Raw genomic sequence first — 15,185 nt, forward strand, 5'->3', positions numbered from 1 at the left:
AGAAACCAAATAATGCTATACACCACATAACACAGACATCATAGGGACAAAAAGGAACATATATATTAGGATGAGCAGAACAGCAGTAACAACCGATCTAGTGTGTTTTTTAGACACCTTAAACTCTGATAACAGGAAAAATAAAACAGACACTGTCAGAAATCAAATGAAGTGTTTGTTGACTGTCACAGCGTTTCGTGTCTGTCAGACATGAGCACATGATGCTCTCATCTCCACAGTGATGCTCAGCTGCTGAAGGACCCCCCCCCAGACTAAAATAATCAGCTGGATGGTACCCACAGCCCAAACACACTCTCAATAATATAGCCATCATTTAGAGTCGCTAAGATTTATTTCCCAGAGGTTTGCCCAACTATAACTACTACTTGCTTAATCCTGACCCCAGATTTAACCTTAAACCAAGTCTTTGCCATAAATTCACATCTGGGTGGCTTGTTTTGCTTCCCAGAAGTCGATGCATGATAAACGCATATAAATACCAGAAGAGAAACCTCACTTATAGTTTAAAAAGGTGAATTCTGTTTTTATTATGGTGGACATCATGCTGTGGCGGCCACTAGGGGATGCCAGAATCAGCAATATTAATATCAGACACAAACAGACTTCAGAGGTTTTACTACATTTATATACATTACCATTCAGTGGTGCCTTAGTTTTTACTGTATTTAGCATATTATGACATAATAATAGATAATAACATAACACTTCATCGTCTGACTGTCCTGCAGATCACATAATGCTGCTATTTTGTTGTTGCTCTTTCTGTCTAGAAAAAGCAGACAAAGAAGAAAATCTCTCATAACCAAAGAAAAACTAAACAAAACCAAAATATTATCTGCATGGACGTTAAGTATGTTAGGTAAAAATAACCAATAATCTATTCCTTTGTGAAAACATGCATCCGTCCTTCAGGCAGTTTTTAGCACACTGGCAAACCTCCGGCTCTTCTGTCTGTGACTAATATGAAGGTCAAAACATTTTAAGGGGTGAAATTATTCTTTTGCAGAGAGAATATTTTATTCGCTATGTTGCTACAGTTGAAGTAAAAGTCCTCCACCATTGATGATTGTTTCATTTGCACATATAACAAGAGCCAATTACTTGAAATGTGTTAATAAAACAAAATAATTTAATTGCTACAGTTACTGAGAGAAACAGAAAAGGAGCAAAGGCAGCTGAAAACAGTAAATGTAAGTAAAGTGATTCTTAGTGTAAATTAATGCACTATAAAAATCTACAGCGATCCAGTTTTTCCTTTAAATTTCAGAGCCTTGTACCTTTACTCTTAACCTAAACAGAAATAATTACACTTTGTGCTTCTACTACTAGCTGACAGTCCATTGGAAAAATTAAACAGAAGTATGTCAGCAGTATTTTTACAGATAAAAGCATTTCAATGCAGCCAGACTTACATAGCTCAGTAGCAGCAGCACCACAAAAGAGCCCTGCATGGCTTCTGGTAACGGTAACATCCGGACTCCTCAGTCTGAACTGTGTGCCAGCGCTCCAGTCTGCCTGATAAACACCAGAGGATGCACTTGAACCCCCGGAGGCCTGAGCCAAGCACTGGCCTGGCTGTCCATTTGTTTGAGGCTGGAGGAATGATAAAATAAAGGGACCAAACGAGACAGCTGAAGGCTCAGCATGAGAGAGATGTCTCATTTAAACATTGTGGCAGCACAAAAACACATGAACATATCCATCTGCTGGTTGACGCCAGTGTCTTTGATCTTCAGCAAGCGCCTCAGATCTCACAGTGTGAACAATGACAGACACTCGGGGGTGTTTTCAGCTAAGCTTGCTGCTGCACAGAAGGTGCAAGTCCTTTGTTTCTCATGTGGCAGAGACTGTCTGAGGTGAGACAACACCACTGCACTGAGTTGGACTTGGGATGAAGAATAAGACTACTACCTGGAGAATCACAGATTCACAAGCATGATTAAGACCAGTGTTAAAGATTTACATTTTCTCTGCCATAAAGTTTATTTTTGGACACAAAAAGTAACAAGGACGACTTATCTGTCATGCAATCCACCCCAGTCTGCCTAATTCACCATTGAACTTCACACTGATCCAACACCCCCATTCCCCCCACCTCAGTCTTCTTTGTCCAGGGTCAGAGGGGGAGGACTGTGGCCCAGGTGAGGAATGTGACATAAGGATCAAAAAAGTGAGGGGCTGCTGCCTGAGAAGGGGATTTGTGACCACGGTTTGGGATTACAGTAAAGAGTATGTGGTGACGGAAAGCTCCTCCCAGCAGGATCAAGTTCAAAGTGTTGATCTCAGGTCCCAGACCGTGACACCAGGGTGTGTTCTTTTATAGTCAACAGTCCAAGTACAGCATGAATTTGGGGAGGGACTGGAGCCTATCCAAGCTGCCATAGGACGAGAGGTGGGGTACACCTGGGGCAGATCACCAGTCTGAGTGCCAGCACAGGCAGAAAGACACCCCTCACACTTGCATTCACGCCTACAGCCAATTTATAATCACCAGTCATCTAACCCGTCTAACTGCATGTCTGTGAGAGGAAGCTGGAGCACCCGGAGAGAACCTACACAGACCCATGACCGTGCTCCCCGATCTGTGTGAAATGTGACGTGTTGCATGCATGCAGTCAATGCACACGGACAGTTTCCAGAAGAGTCCACAGATTTTAAGTCCATGGTTGTGGCATCATAGTGAAACTAAACAGTGTCCTCCTCAGAGCTGCTTCACGTGTTGATGTCAAGTATATCACAAAGCTGTCAGATTCACAGGGCATTAGTACTCTGTATGGAAACATTCAAGGTCAAGTTAAACACCACGCCTTTGAGCTAAATCCTTTCAAGCTGCACATCATGGAAAATGAATCCATCCTAGATAAACAAGCCCACTGCAGTCAGGTGTGACCTTGTGAAGTCTCTTCCGAGAACATGCATAATCTGTTTATCTATTGGAGACGACAGTCTCTACTTAGTTTGCATGTTAATTTGTGAGTAGTTTTGTTCCATTAATGGGTTTCTGCCTTAGAGAAAACAAACAGTAGCTTATTACAGCTAAGCCAATTACTTTTCAGACTGATGCTGAATTATTGGATGCAGTAATGCAAACAAGGATTTTGTGCAGCAAAGGTAGTCCCAGTTAGAAGTCTAGTTTAGCTTTAAAAACACCACAAAACTTTATACCTGGAAGAAAATGCGTTTAACAAGTTTCTGTGTTGCATTTCACTGGTAATATTTACAGAAGGCTGAATGCTGCCACTGCTCTTTGATATGTGTGGCAGCATCTCACATCCTCTGATGCTAAAATCCTGTAATAAGTGCTGAGTGCTGGTCCAGGAGCAGCAGTATGTTCACCTCAGCAGAGGCAAGACATGACGGATTATTGATAAGGTGTCTGAATATCCAGCTCCCAGAACATGCGATATTATAGCAGCAAATATGTTTTATACAACTAATATACAGCGAATGACTCACAAACCCACTGTGGATATACAAATCAACCTTGATGAGGCTATAAAGGCTGATTTTTACTGGTGCTGTCAGCGTTAATCTCGTTAAAATGAGGTGGGACAGCACCACTTTTTACCCATTAAAACTGAATGTGATGACTGTGTGAGAGGAGACTGGCTGATGGCTGTTGAGTAGTGGGTCCGAGTCTGCTCACAAAAGAAACTCGACATCTCACCTACGTCACTTAAAAGCCTCAACCTGCTTAATCCTTCACACGTATTTATTTCGGGAATATATGTGAACAACAAAATATAAACACAAAAAACATGTTTCTCTGGAATTTGAGTAAAAACTAAACATAGTTAAATGTTTTGCAAATGAACCACTGACTTGTTCTGGTTTCCTGTTTTATCTACTGTTCAGGCGTGGGTGTTGAAAAATGGGAATTTCAGGCAAAATCTGGATTTTATGAATGCGTTACTTGTGTAGATGATTACCAACAAGACGAGTCAGTCGAGCTTCCAACTCGTGTATATTGTTCACTGCACTTTCATGCTCTCTTACAAGAATTGCAGGTATTTCACCTTCATTTAATAGTGATGGGAAAAAAAGCATAACGAGAAAGTCATGCAACAACGGTCGTACATCCAAACCCAGTGGCCCCAGCTGGCTACTGGATCTGAACCAGCACCTTCTTGCTGTGAGGCAACAGTGCTGATCACTGGCTGATTTGGTTGCATGCAGCCAAATTCTTGGAAGTGATATCACTCAGTGCAGAAAAGTCAGGTGATCGCTTTTTAATTGTCCTTTGAACAGATATGTAAACACGTCCTTTGTTAAGCTCATAGACAGGCATCATGGATAAAATAAAAATGTAAAGATTGCAATAAATTAAACATGAATTTATTTTGTACAGTTTATACTACATATTTACCAGAAAGCTTCTCTATCTAAGAAATCCAGGCTTGACAGGGAACTCTTTGGGTGAGTCTTCCCCAGGCACAGATTAGGCTCTTCTGTACAGACAGACAGTAAGGTGAAGTCCTAGGCTGCACTGTACATGCTAAGCATGGCCTTATAGACTACAGGTAATCTAACTGGTACACTGTATAACTCAAGTCTTGCAGTCAGCACACTTCAAAGGTGGTATTGTTGCTAAATTACACCGTTTCTTCATGGCGGGACTTTAGGTTCAGGTCGTCAGCAGGTGACTTTGACCCCTCAGATAAATCCCGTTTTCACATTTCAAACTCAACATATTATAACAACACAACAACACATGATATAAATATACATCTCATTTAGAGGGAACGACAAATCATCTATAATTTTGGAATGTTGCAGAGGGAATGCCGGGAATAAACATTTCTCTGCTTTGTTTCATAATCACATTGTTGGCAAAATGAATCTCAGTTAACATCATGGGCACACTAAAACAAAAATAATCAGGCGGCTATAGGACACCGCTCTCTCACCCGTCTCTCATTATCGCTGTCACCGTGATCATGCATGTGTAAATTACTAGAACTCTGAAGCATGAAAACACTGAAATGCCTGCTTTTTGTTTGTTTTTTACTGACAGAAAGTGATGCGGTGGGAGTGATGTGGCAGTTAACAGAGAGACTAACCAAACAGTAGCTTTGGTTGGTCTTTTGTTGAAGCATTCATGTTGCATCACATGTATAAAAGACATCAAGTTCCCATCACTTCTGTCATTACACGAAAGAAGAAAACCCGCCCCGAAGAGGACACATCCCCGGCTCTATGTACAGGAGGAACATGGCTTTTGTCACATCTCTAACACATCAGCAGTGGTTATTCAGCACAGACATGTGGAAACTGAACATCCATTTGGCTTCATATAGTAACAACACCCAGGCTATCTGTCCTATGGATGGCTGTCCTCATGCCAAGGATTTTGTGGTCCACAAACGGAGCAGATGGACACGATAGGATCTGTTCAGTTCTTATGTTAGTCATGATCTTACTATGTTGACTGACCCGTAGAGTAAAGAGTCACTTAAAGTCCTTCTGATTTCATTTTAGATCCCGAGCGAGTGTTTTTCTGCAGAGGATTTCAGAATGCAATGGTCCGGTATCCTGAGACAAAACCTCTCTTATTGTGTGATCTGCTCATCATCTTTTTGCACACAACCCTGGACTATACTCCACCTTCATATACACTACTGTTGCTTTGAGATTGTGGCAAAAAAATAACTCTGTTACAGCTGTTCAGTTCACTAAACATCTGGTACTTGATTTTCTGTATTGATTGATTAATGCCCATGAATCTTGTGGATAATCTGCTGTAAACAGGAACTGTTGGGAATGGCTGGCTGCCCGTTATAAACTGACAAAATCTTGCCAAAAAAATCTTTTTGTTTCAATGCACAACAATGCACGGACTAACAGCAACCTCCCCAAACGACCTGAACATGAAACTAAAATACATTCATCTTATTACATGTTTACATGCTACCTCAAGCTTCACTTACAGAAAATGCACTTAAATCAGTGTCTTGGATTCAGCTAGAAGATTTCCACATCTCACCATATTTTGTTCAAATAACACTCAAAACACAAAGTTGCGTGGGAAGGCTTGGCAACATGTGGGTTTGCCCGCAGTGAGCTACTAATGGTATTTTCAGTCTCTGCTGTTTTCGTGATTTGGCAAAAAAAATCTCTATTAAGAGCGCACACACAGAAATCACATCCGTGTCCACACATGTAGTCTCCTCCAGCTACAACAAACGGACACGAGGACACGTGCAGACAGACACCAGCATCCAGATAAACAGCAGTGGGACTGAGTCCTGCTCGTAATGCTACTGGCGCTGAGAACATCGGGTTCTCGGGGCCACTGTGGAGCTAAAGCGTTGTGGTGCCACGTGGGCTGTTCTGAGGTGCCCAGTTCCTCTGTGCATCCTCTTGGTCTTTCTCTCTCATTTTTTTGTTGTTTTTAGCAGCGATCATCCTCGTCTGTGTCACTTAAAAGCTCGCTGGCGCCAGCTGGACTTGTCTGGCCCAAGTGCTTTCGGAAATGCCCATTAGGGACCTGCCAGGAGTGTCTGAGCTGAGGAGCCGAGCTTATGGCATTGGCCCGACCTAGGCTGGTGGCCACGGCAGTCTCAAAGGTAAGCGTGTCCTGCCTCTCGCTTGCTTCGCCACTGCTTAGGTCCTCGTGGAACGGGAGGTAGGGCTCCGATATGTAACGATGAGGAGAGGGGTGGCTCGGTCCTGAAACGTGAACTCCGGATGACCCCTGGACTGCAGATAAAGGCCTGCTCTCCTTGTCAACCCCCAGTGAGGCCTCTGTGGGGCCAGCAGGAGTGTCCTGAGGCTGGCTCTGTCCCTCATTGGAGGCTGCGGCTGCTGCTGTTGTGGAAGAGGTTTGGGTTCGGCAGACGAGAGGAGAGTAGGAGATGTAAGGCCGTGGGCGAGAGGGAGTCTGGGGCAATTGGCGGCGATTACGAGGAGTACCAGACTCTGAGGTTGAGTGGGCAGGGCTGTCTGATGTGTTCACCTGCAAATAAATCAAAAACAATATTGAGTAACAGACTTTGCCAGAGAAGGACTGTTGGTTCTCATCCAGCAGTAGAAAACAGATCCTGATTCTATTATATGACAGATCTGCGCAGTGGCCGGGTCAGGAAAGACTGAAGCACCTGTTTCTGTAAGGTATGTGTACGTCCTTCGCTAGGTGAGCGGGACCTTCTCCTTTCACACGAAGGGTCTCGACTCCGCTCCTCAGAGTTGCAGCGCGACACATCAGGGGACAGCAGGTGGCGGCGCTCCTTGGATCGCCCTCTCTCGTGACTAATTGTTTCTTTGTGGTTGATTCTAGGACCTGAGGGTAAGAGATTAACGTGCCTTTGAGTCTGTGGCACCAAGACTTTGCAACAGTCTCCTCCTACATCCAGCCTATGTACATCTATCATGCCTGCCCACGCCCCCCCACTGTCACTCAGCACCGGATGGCTGCAGGGCTGTGTTCTCAGCCCCCTGCTGTAGACCCTGTACACACATGACTGTACAGCAACACACCCAACCAACGCCATCGTCAAGTGGGCCGATGACACCACCGTGGTTGGTCTCATCTCTGATGGAGATGATGAGACAGGGTACAGGCTTAACAAAGAACTCATAATGGACTTCAGGAGACACAGACAGGTCCTCTAATCGCCATAAATGGAGAATGGGTGTGATCTGTCTCCACCTTCAGGTTTCTGGGCACCCACATCTCTGCTGATCTCACCTGGACCCAGAACACCAACGCCCTGGTAAAGAAGGCCCAACAGCAGCTGCACTTTCATCACCCAGACCGGGAGCTGCTGCTTCCCTTCTACTACTCCTCAGTGCAGAGCAAGCTCTCCAACTGCCTGGGTGTTGGCAGTGTATGTGGCAAATATAGAGATTATATAAATTAGGCATGGAATCAGTATTTTTTCACTGAGTAACTTATTGAAACAAAGATGTAAATAGAAGAAATGTCAGAAATTCTTTTAGCCTCTAACAGGATGTGGCTGTCGTTGAAGAAGGAATTATTTACATATACATTAAATTGCTTTTGTGCTGTAATGCACTACAAATATTTGCTCAAAATTACTTAAAAAAATGAAAGCGAAATATAAAGAATGAGAGGTGGCTCAAGACTTTTGCACAATAGTCTTTTTTTGACCAGTTTCCCCCCAAAACTTTGCTCTGAATCAGAATCAAACCACAGCAGCTGCTTCACGGTTGTAATTAGTGACCTCTGTAGCTCCTCTGTCGGGGCCTGTATGTGGCATCAGGGCTGATCCTCTCCAGAGAGTGCTGTTCCTGCCAGAGGCCGTTCACACACTGGTCTCCAATGGTAGAGAAGGAGCGCTTCATCAGCTTACTGTCTGCAGACATCCCAGGCTATATCCATGCAAAACAACCAGAAGACGCATTATTTAAGTAACCAGGAATGACACCAACGAGCACGCAAATGCTCTCTGGTGTCTGTAATAGTCATTTAAAATGTGCGGGCAAATTGTTTCTATTCACTGCTGTCAAGGAGCAAATTCGAGCATACTAAATGCGCCCTGTGTGGATTTTAATAGTTTATTGATTTTTAAAGCACCTACTAATATAAGATTTGTTACTGAATATAGGTTTGAATAAAGGTTATTACTCTTTATTACCTGAGGATCAGCAGCCAGCCTGGGCATGGACGACGCTCTGATAGATGCTGTACGCTGAGGTGATTTCATTAGCGCTGGGTCCTGCCGGGCCTGCTGCATCACTTGGTTATACTCTACTACCTCTGGGACCTGCATAAATACCACAGAGGAGCAGGCTGAGTAAACCTTATACACTGCTTTTGCTCAGACTCGACATTCAAACATCGAATCAACCGGACTGTCATTCTGCTACGAGACAGTGCTGAAAGCTGAAAATCAACATTTTCTCAACTTTTAATGGAACAGATGATTTGGATTTCATAACAGCAAGTTGTTACCAGTGTGTGTAGATGATGATGGTGGTGGTGAATGCGGTAGGGGTGGTAGGGTGAATGGTAATCATCTTCATCGTCTTCCTCTTTCTCCTCTCTGGGGCGGGACAGCGGTTGCAGGAACATCTCTTGGGGAGAGATGGGGCTGAGTGCCACAAAACCTCCTCTGGTACTAAGTGGATGCAGAAAAATATCATGCAGCCCGTTTGCTTCAACAACCAGAATTTTCAGTCTCTGCCATCATAAATAACTGAAAGCTAGTAACTTTTTGAGGAGATTAAAAGTTTAATATTTACAGAGCAGATCCAGCACTATGCCTTAGGAATGAGAGGGATTTGGCATTGCATAGGATTTCTTGTGGAAGAGAGGAAGCATCCATACGCTGGAACATAGGAGCGTGTTTCTATGAGGAGACAAAGAAACATATGGAAACAGGAACAGGTCACTAGGATAAGTACACTAGGGTAAGGAAAATGAAAATGAAAGGACCCCCTAACAACACTGCTTATGATACATATGTAAACATATTTAAACAGCTGTTTTATGTGTTTTTATGTGGCTCAGTGCTGTTTTTAAAACATTTTTTGAATGTCTGTGTTGGTTCTCGGTCATTCGGGTCATGATAGGTCGTGATAGTCTCAAGAGCTTGAGTTGAGTTGCAACTGAACTTCTTCAAGACATTTTCACCTCTGATCCAAGAGGCTTCATCACTTATAAAAACTGATGAAGAGTCCCAGGCATTTAACCTCTGTAGGGTCGTCATTTTGTCATAATCTTCATTTATCGTGATAAGGTGAAAGTTGTAAAAGGTCCTCGACAGCTGTGAAGAATACGGAAGCTGCAGGTATAAGTGTGGTTCGTCGTGGTTGCTGATCTTGTGGCCGTGTTGGCATGGTTATGTTCTACGGTTCAGATTTTTGTGAAGCTGTATGCAGAGTGCAGTGATGGCACTGGAGTCTTGGCCTTTATGTTTCATTTTAGGCCCTTTGCTGTGAAGCATTTCAGTTTGGGGATGTTACTGGATTTTGGTTTCTGTGTTTAAAAGATCAAATTATCTCAAACTAGTTTCTCAAACACGATAAATTCCCTGTACTCAAACGGTCTCCACAATCACTAGATTTCAGTCCAGTAGAGCACCTTTACTGTGCTGTGGAACAAGAGATTCACACCAACTGTGCAATGCCATCAAGTCAATATGGACCAAAATCTCAGTTTCCAGCATCTGGATCTGAAGTGCAACCCTCTACTGGAAAGATGCACCTAATAATAAAGTGACCAGTGAGTGTGTAATGTCTTTGTTGTAACATGTGTTTGCTCTCTTCCTTTCCTGGTTTCCTGCGAGCGTGTGGATGTGCTGAATGTGGACTTTTATTCTGCCTGCCTCACATCCTGCATTTGGGCCTTTTTCTCTGCAAACCACAGCACATGTAATTATATTTTGTCTCACCCAAGTCTGATTAAGTTAAGTTTTACTTTAATACTGGGCTTGGAGGTGACGCACATTTTAATTTAAAAAGTAATAACACTAAGAGACAGCTCAATTTAATATGTAACTACGACAAATTAACATCGGTGGGTGAACGGTGGTTCAGCAAGATGAGCAATTTAAAAAAAAGCACCTGTTCCTCCAGCTGCTGTCGAAGCTTCTTGGCTTTGCTCTGCTTGTAATAGTCCATGATCATCATGGCAGCATAGATCTTACCTATGGTCATGTCACTGGCTGTAGAGGAGAAGGCAGAAAGCAGTGAGACATTGTCCGTCTCTATCAAACTGAAAACTATTTTACTGAAATAACACCGGTGATGGCTGGTACTGTATTGCAATATATTTTTTTTACTGGTAAGTTATGATGTTGATTTTACCTTTGTGAATTGGAACCAGTAGGTCCAGCGTCTTCTGAGAGAGATGAGGCCAGATCACACTAATCTCCTTCTGCAGATCCAAATCCATCTGATTCCTATCTTCCCCTCCTTCAGATACAAAAATGCCAAAAACACAAAATTAGACATAGAAATTGAGCCACATTTTCACTTAAACATCAGAATAAATGTACTGTGTGTCTGTTTCTGTCTAACCTCTGGCTATCTTGACTTCAAGGGCAGTGCGGATGAGCGCCATCAGGGTGGAGGTGAAGTGGACCGTCATGTCATCGTCCACAGGCATGTTCATCAGGACTAGTCTCTGTTGACATCAGCGAAGGTTTCATAGTCAGTCATAATTCACAATACCAGCGAGCAACGGCACAACATGGCACAGTGCAATATGAAACCTGAGTAATGACGAACAACTGCTTCCATTACCGCTACATGAATTCTGATGCAGGGGTACGTGTACTCAAGCTAATTTTCCAAATACTAATTTAGCAAATGTTAAAATCAAAACATTGCAGAGATGAACAGTTACGAAGGCCAAAACATCACATTCATTATAAAAAACTACTTTTATATCAGTGCTCCTCATTTAGATATCTGAAATGGGGATAATTAACTGGAGCATTTTCATGGAAACCAGTTTCCCTGTAGCTTAGCTTTAATTTTGTTTTAGTTAAATCCAGTTAGAATAAGATTACTGTGATCAATACAGGAGGAGAGAAAAGGCAAGTGGATCATTATTTCTTTAAATGAAGACAACATTTGTATTTAATGTCAAAATAAGAGAGAAATAAGACAGATAGCCTAAAAAAATATTATTTTACTTGCCCTCTCTTGTCCTTCTACACTTGGAGGTTAAAAAATACATACACATGCAATGGAGCATGCTTGCAGCTTCACTCAAACAGCATGCATTAAGCGCACAAAACAACGAGGCAACAAGAGGCTGCGGCAGGAGGCACATGCAGACAGGTAGATGGAAGAAACAAAAGTATGAACGCCATGAGATCATCTGACAACAGACGCCGGCAGATCCAGAATGTCGATGTTTAACAACTTTCTCATTTACGTCTCCTCTCTGGCTAAATAATCAACAGCAGTAACAATCTGTCGTTCATCCGTCTGAGTTCTCTGCCAAGATGCAAAGCAAACAGGCAAATCATTACTGTAGCGCCAACCATGCCCCAGTGGACACATACACAAACTTAAAACTGCTTTAACAAGCAATACTGCATCATATGATCGACACACAAAAAAATGCTTTGCCTTTTTCAGTGTGGGACATACAAAATGATGTTTCACAGAGCTCATCTCTGCTGACTGAAATATGAAGGTGGTGCCTGTTAGTCTTGGTGTTCAGTCTACCTTATATGCCACCTTGGAGGGGCATTTCTTGCCCAGGCCTAGAGGTGGTGACATGTTGGTCAACATCTCATACATGTCAGTGTAATGGATACGACCACTGGGGGCGCCAGGTAGCCATGAAGAATGAGGGAACGACGAAAAGAGAGGAAAGGGAAGGGAAATGAAGTGGACAATGTTGGAGGTGGAGGAGAAATTGAAAGACGATGGAGTTGTAGGGGAAGTGCAGTCCCGAGGGATGGTGGAGGAAAAAGAGCACGGGAGGGGGTGAGGGGTAAAAAAGAGGAAGAAGAATAGAGGAGATACAAGAGAAAGGATTATTCCAAGGCAATCACACACGAGGAGACTGAAGCAGGAGAAATAAAACAGGTTGTTTTCTTTCTATGCTGCCAACGGGGCATAGAAATCTGGGAAAGGAGAAAACCTTGGACAGGATGAGAAAAGGAATGACAGCCTTGCTGGATCTGGTGTAAATATTAAATACTTACGTTGGGTTGTGCTGTGTGGGAGTGGGGAAGAATGACAAACATCTTTAAACCAGATCCAAAAGGTAGAAAGACACAGGACTCCCTCAAATTTGTCAATTATTGAATCAAAATTAGACTCGCAGCCATCACAGAGGAGTTTTAGTGTAATTAAAGTGTATCTACTGATTTACAGCTGTGTGGAAATTGAGGAACGTCATGTGCCTTAGTACCCTAAGACTGAATTATTGTCATTCTTTGACCCGATTAACACGCCCCTAACGATCAAGCGGCGGGGAGGGGGGTCACAGTTGGTGAAGGGAAGGAAAGGCAGGAAAAGAGGAAGTCAGGAAGGATCCAACATCAAAGAGGCAGAGGGGAGGTTTGTTGATATGGGGGAACCAAACCTTGCAAGCCACCCTGTGGGGGCAGTTCTTTCCAAAGCCCAGGGGAGGTGAGATAGTGCGTACAACTTTGTACATCTCCTTATAGTGGATCCTACCACTGGGAAAAACATACAAGTCTTTAGTCATGGTGTAATTACAGACTCATACTTTAGTGCACAATAAGGGCGAATGAGGCGCTGTCCTCTAACTCAGCAGTTTTAGAAATTGCAACAATAAACTCGTAGTGAATAAATCACACACAAATAATGGCAACTGATTCTTAATCGTCTGATTTTTAAACAAAGCAATAATACTTCCAGCAGACACGGGGTCACTCTCACATTCGCCAAGTCCTGAAAAAAGAGAGTTAGTTATTTTTTGCTTTGTTAAACCCACTGTGGTCGCTACGAATCTAACGTAACAGATATCACAGGATGATTATAACAGATATACCAGGATCGATAGGTGGATGGATATTTTGAAAATTTTCCACATTTCTAGATGCAGTTTATTGGAAATGGTTGAACCTCTGTATAATTCTGCCTCTCTAAGATGCCTGTGAAGTCCTCGTAGTCTAAGGAGCTTGGAAAGAAAAGCGTCTGGACTTGTTTAAGTTACGAGAAGCTTCTTCAGTTGTAGGTTCAAATGGTGGAGAGTCCCAGATTTAAACCCTGTGGGAGTGTCACCCCCAAGAGGGACAATGAACCCCCTAAATGATCCTCTACCTAATCACACGAGCCAAGGTGTGAAGACGGGTGTAGGTCACAATCAGCCGAAATTTCGGCTCATGTGATAAAGAAGAAATTAAGAAGTCCAGACACTTTCCTTCCAAGCTCCTTAGACTCTCTAAGATCCCTTTTTAGACCCAATAATGTATTTGACCGGTTACTAACTAACCCAGCAATTAGTTGCTAAACACTTACTTTTCCAGCTGTTTTTGCTCAACGTGTGAGCTCATAATTTTCATTAAATAATGACATTTTATGTGTTTTATTGTAAATAAAATGTAGGTGTATGAGACTGACAAACCCTTGGATTTTGTTATTATTTACATTTCAGGTTTTGGAATTGGGGTTGTGTAATCATAACCTGCTATCTTCTAATCATGGATCCTATCCAGGCATGTTTGAAAAAAAGTCTGGTTTGAATCTTAGAAATGAGACATATCAGACAAAAAATATTGAATCCATTAATATCCAAATATGTTTATTGTTCGCACGTTTAAGGTCTCTCCTGTGTATAAGGCCATTCTGTGCGATTCATGCTTCACATTTCTGCATCATCCTTGTGAAGGTTGTAAGTGTCCTGCTAATTTGGTGGTGAATTTTTCACCATTTTTCACGACTGCAGAGAAACTTTCTTCTCCTATTGTCTAATTAACAGGCATTACTCCTCACAGGGAATATTCATGAGCATTACCAGAGAGCTGATGTTTTGAGGAGGTGGGCAGTTGAAATGAAATCTCACTATTCCCTTAAAGTAAAATATGTGAACGTGCTCTTTTAAAAGTGTCAGAGACCAGTTCATGTATTTAAACAAGTTGGTCTTTGCCTTTAAAAGTTCTGGGTGGTGTAGTGGTGTACCAAAATCGATGACAAGGTCGAGGAAGCTGTATTATTTCACAGGTTTTCACATCATATCATAATCATAATACCAGCAGTAGTTCAACTTTTGTGTGTAAACTGGAGTAAAGACTGAAGGATACTGACCAGGCAGCTCGATCGTACTCCCCCCAGATTCGAACAAACTCATCTAGGTGGTGGGGACCCAGGATGGACGAGTCTCGGGTGAGATACTCAAAATTATCCATGATTACAGCCACAAACAGATTCAGCATCTGAATGGAAGGCAAGACATGGAGAAAGCACAAGCTACATACATGTGCCAAATGTGCTGTGGGAAAAATTATGATTATTCTTGTTGCAAATAAATAAAGGGATTAGCAATGGCCAAGATGTTTTTGTCTCTTACCAGGAAGGAGCTAAAAAAGATGAATGAAACAAAGTAGAAATAGGCAAAGTCGGAACCACAGCCCCCTTCTGGGTCTGTCGAATCTGCTTGGAGCAACGGGTCCGTTTCACACTTCTGTCCTGCCAGACAAGACAACATGATCTCCTGCCACGACTCCCCAGTAGCACTCCTGGATACAAACATTATAGGACACCAGGGGGAG

General features: G+C 42.7%; 1 protein-coding gene across 6 annotated transcripts in view; it reads right to left on the reverse strand.

Annotated features, from left to right (window-relative positions):
* Positions 1-4,243: 4,243 nt before the first annotated feature.
* LOC116323155 (voltage-dependent R-type calcium channel subunit alpha-1E) overlaps positions 4,244-15,185 on the reverse strand; it is a 118,829-nt gene continuing 107,887 nt past the window's right edge. For 5 of the 6 annotated variants that reach the window (XM_039607299.1, XM_039607298.1, XM_039607297.1 and 2 more), the window contains 12 exons: positions 14,984-15,152; positions 14,722-14,849; positions 12,166-12,262; positions 11,005-11,110; positions 10,792-10,899; positions 10,549-10,649; positions 9,226-9,332; positions 8,936-9,101; positions 8,619-8,747; positions 8,205-8,352; positions 7,119-7,300; positions 4,244-6,976 (listed from right to left, as the gene is read on the reverse strand). In XM_039607299.1, the coding sequence (XP_039463233.1) occupies positions 6,413-6,976; positions 7,119-7,300; positions 8,205-8,352; positions 8,619-8,747; positions 8,936-9,101; positions 9,226-9,332; positions 10,549-10,649; positions 10,792-10,899; positions 11,005-11,110; positions 12,166-12,262; positions 14,722-14,849; positions 14,984-15,152 (2,005 nt within the window). In that variant the 3' untranslated portion in view covers positions 4,244-6,412. Of the gene's footprint in view, positions 6,977-7,118; positions 7,301-8,204; positions 8,353-8,618; positions 8,748-8,935; positions 9,102-9,225; positions 9,333-10,548; positions 10,650-10,791; positions 10,900-11,004; positions 11,111-12,165; positions 12,263-13,033; positions 13,131-14,721; positions 14,850-14,983; positions 15,153-15,185 lie in introns of all 6 variants that reach the window. The other variant, XM_031743426.2, reaches the window with a different exon arrangement.

This window comes from Oreochromis aureus, linkage group 23 (assembly GCF_013358895.1).
Source record: "Oreochromis aureus strain Israel breed Guangdong linkage group 23, ZZ_aureus, whole genome shotgun sequence".
Classification (NCBI taxonomy): domain Eukaryota; kingdom Metazoa; phylum Chordata; class Actinopteri; order Cichliformes; family Cichlidae; genus Oreochromis; species Oreochromis aureus.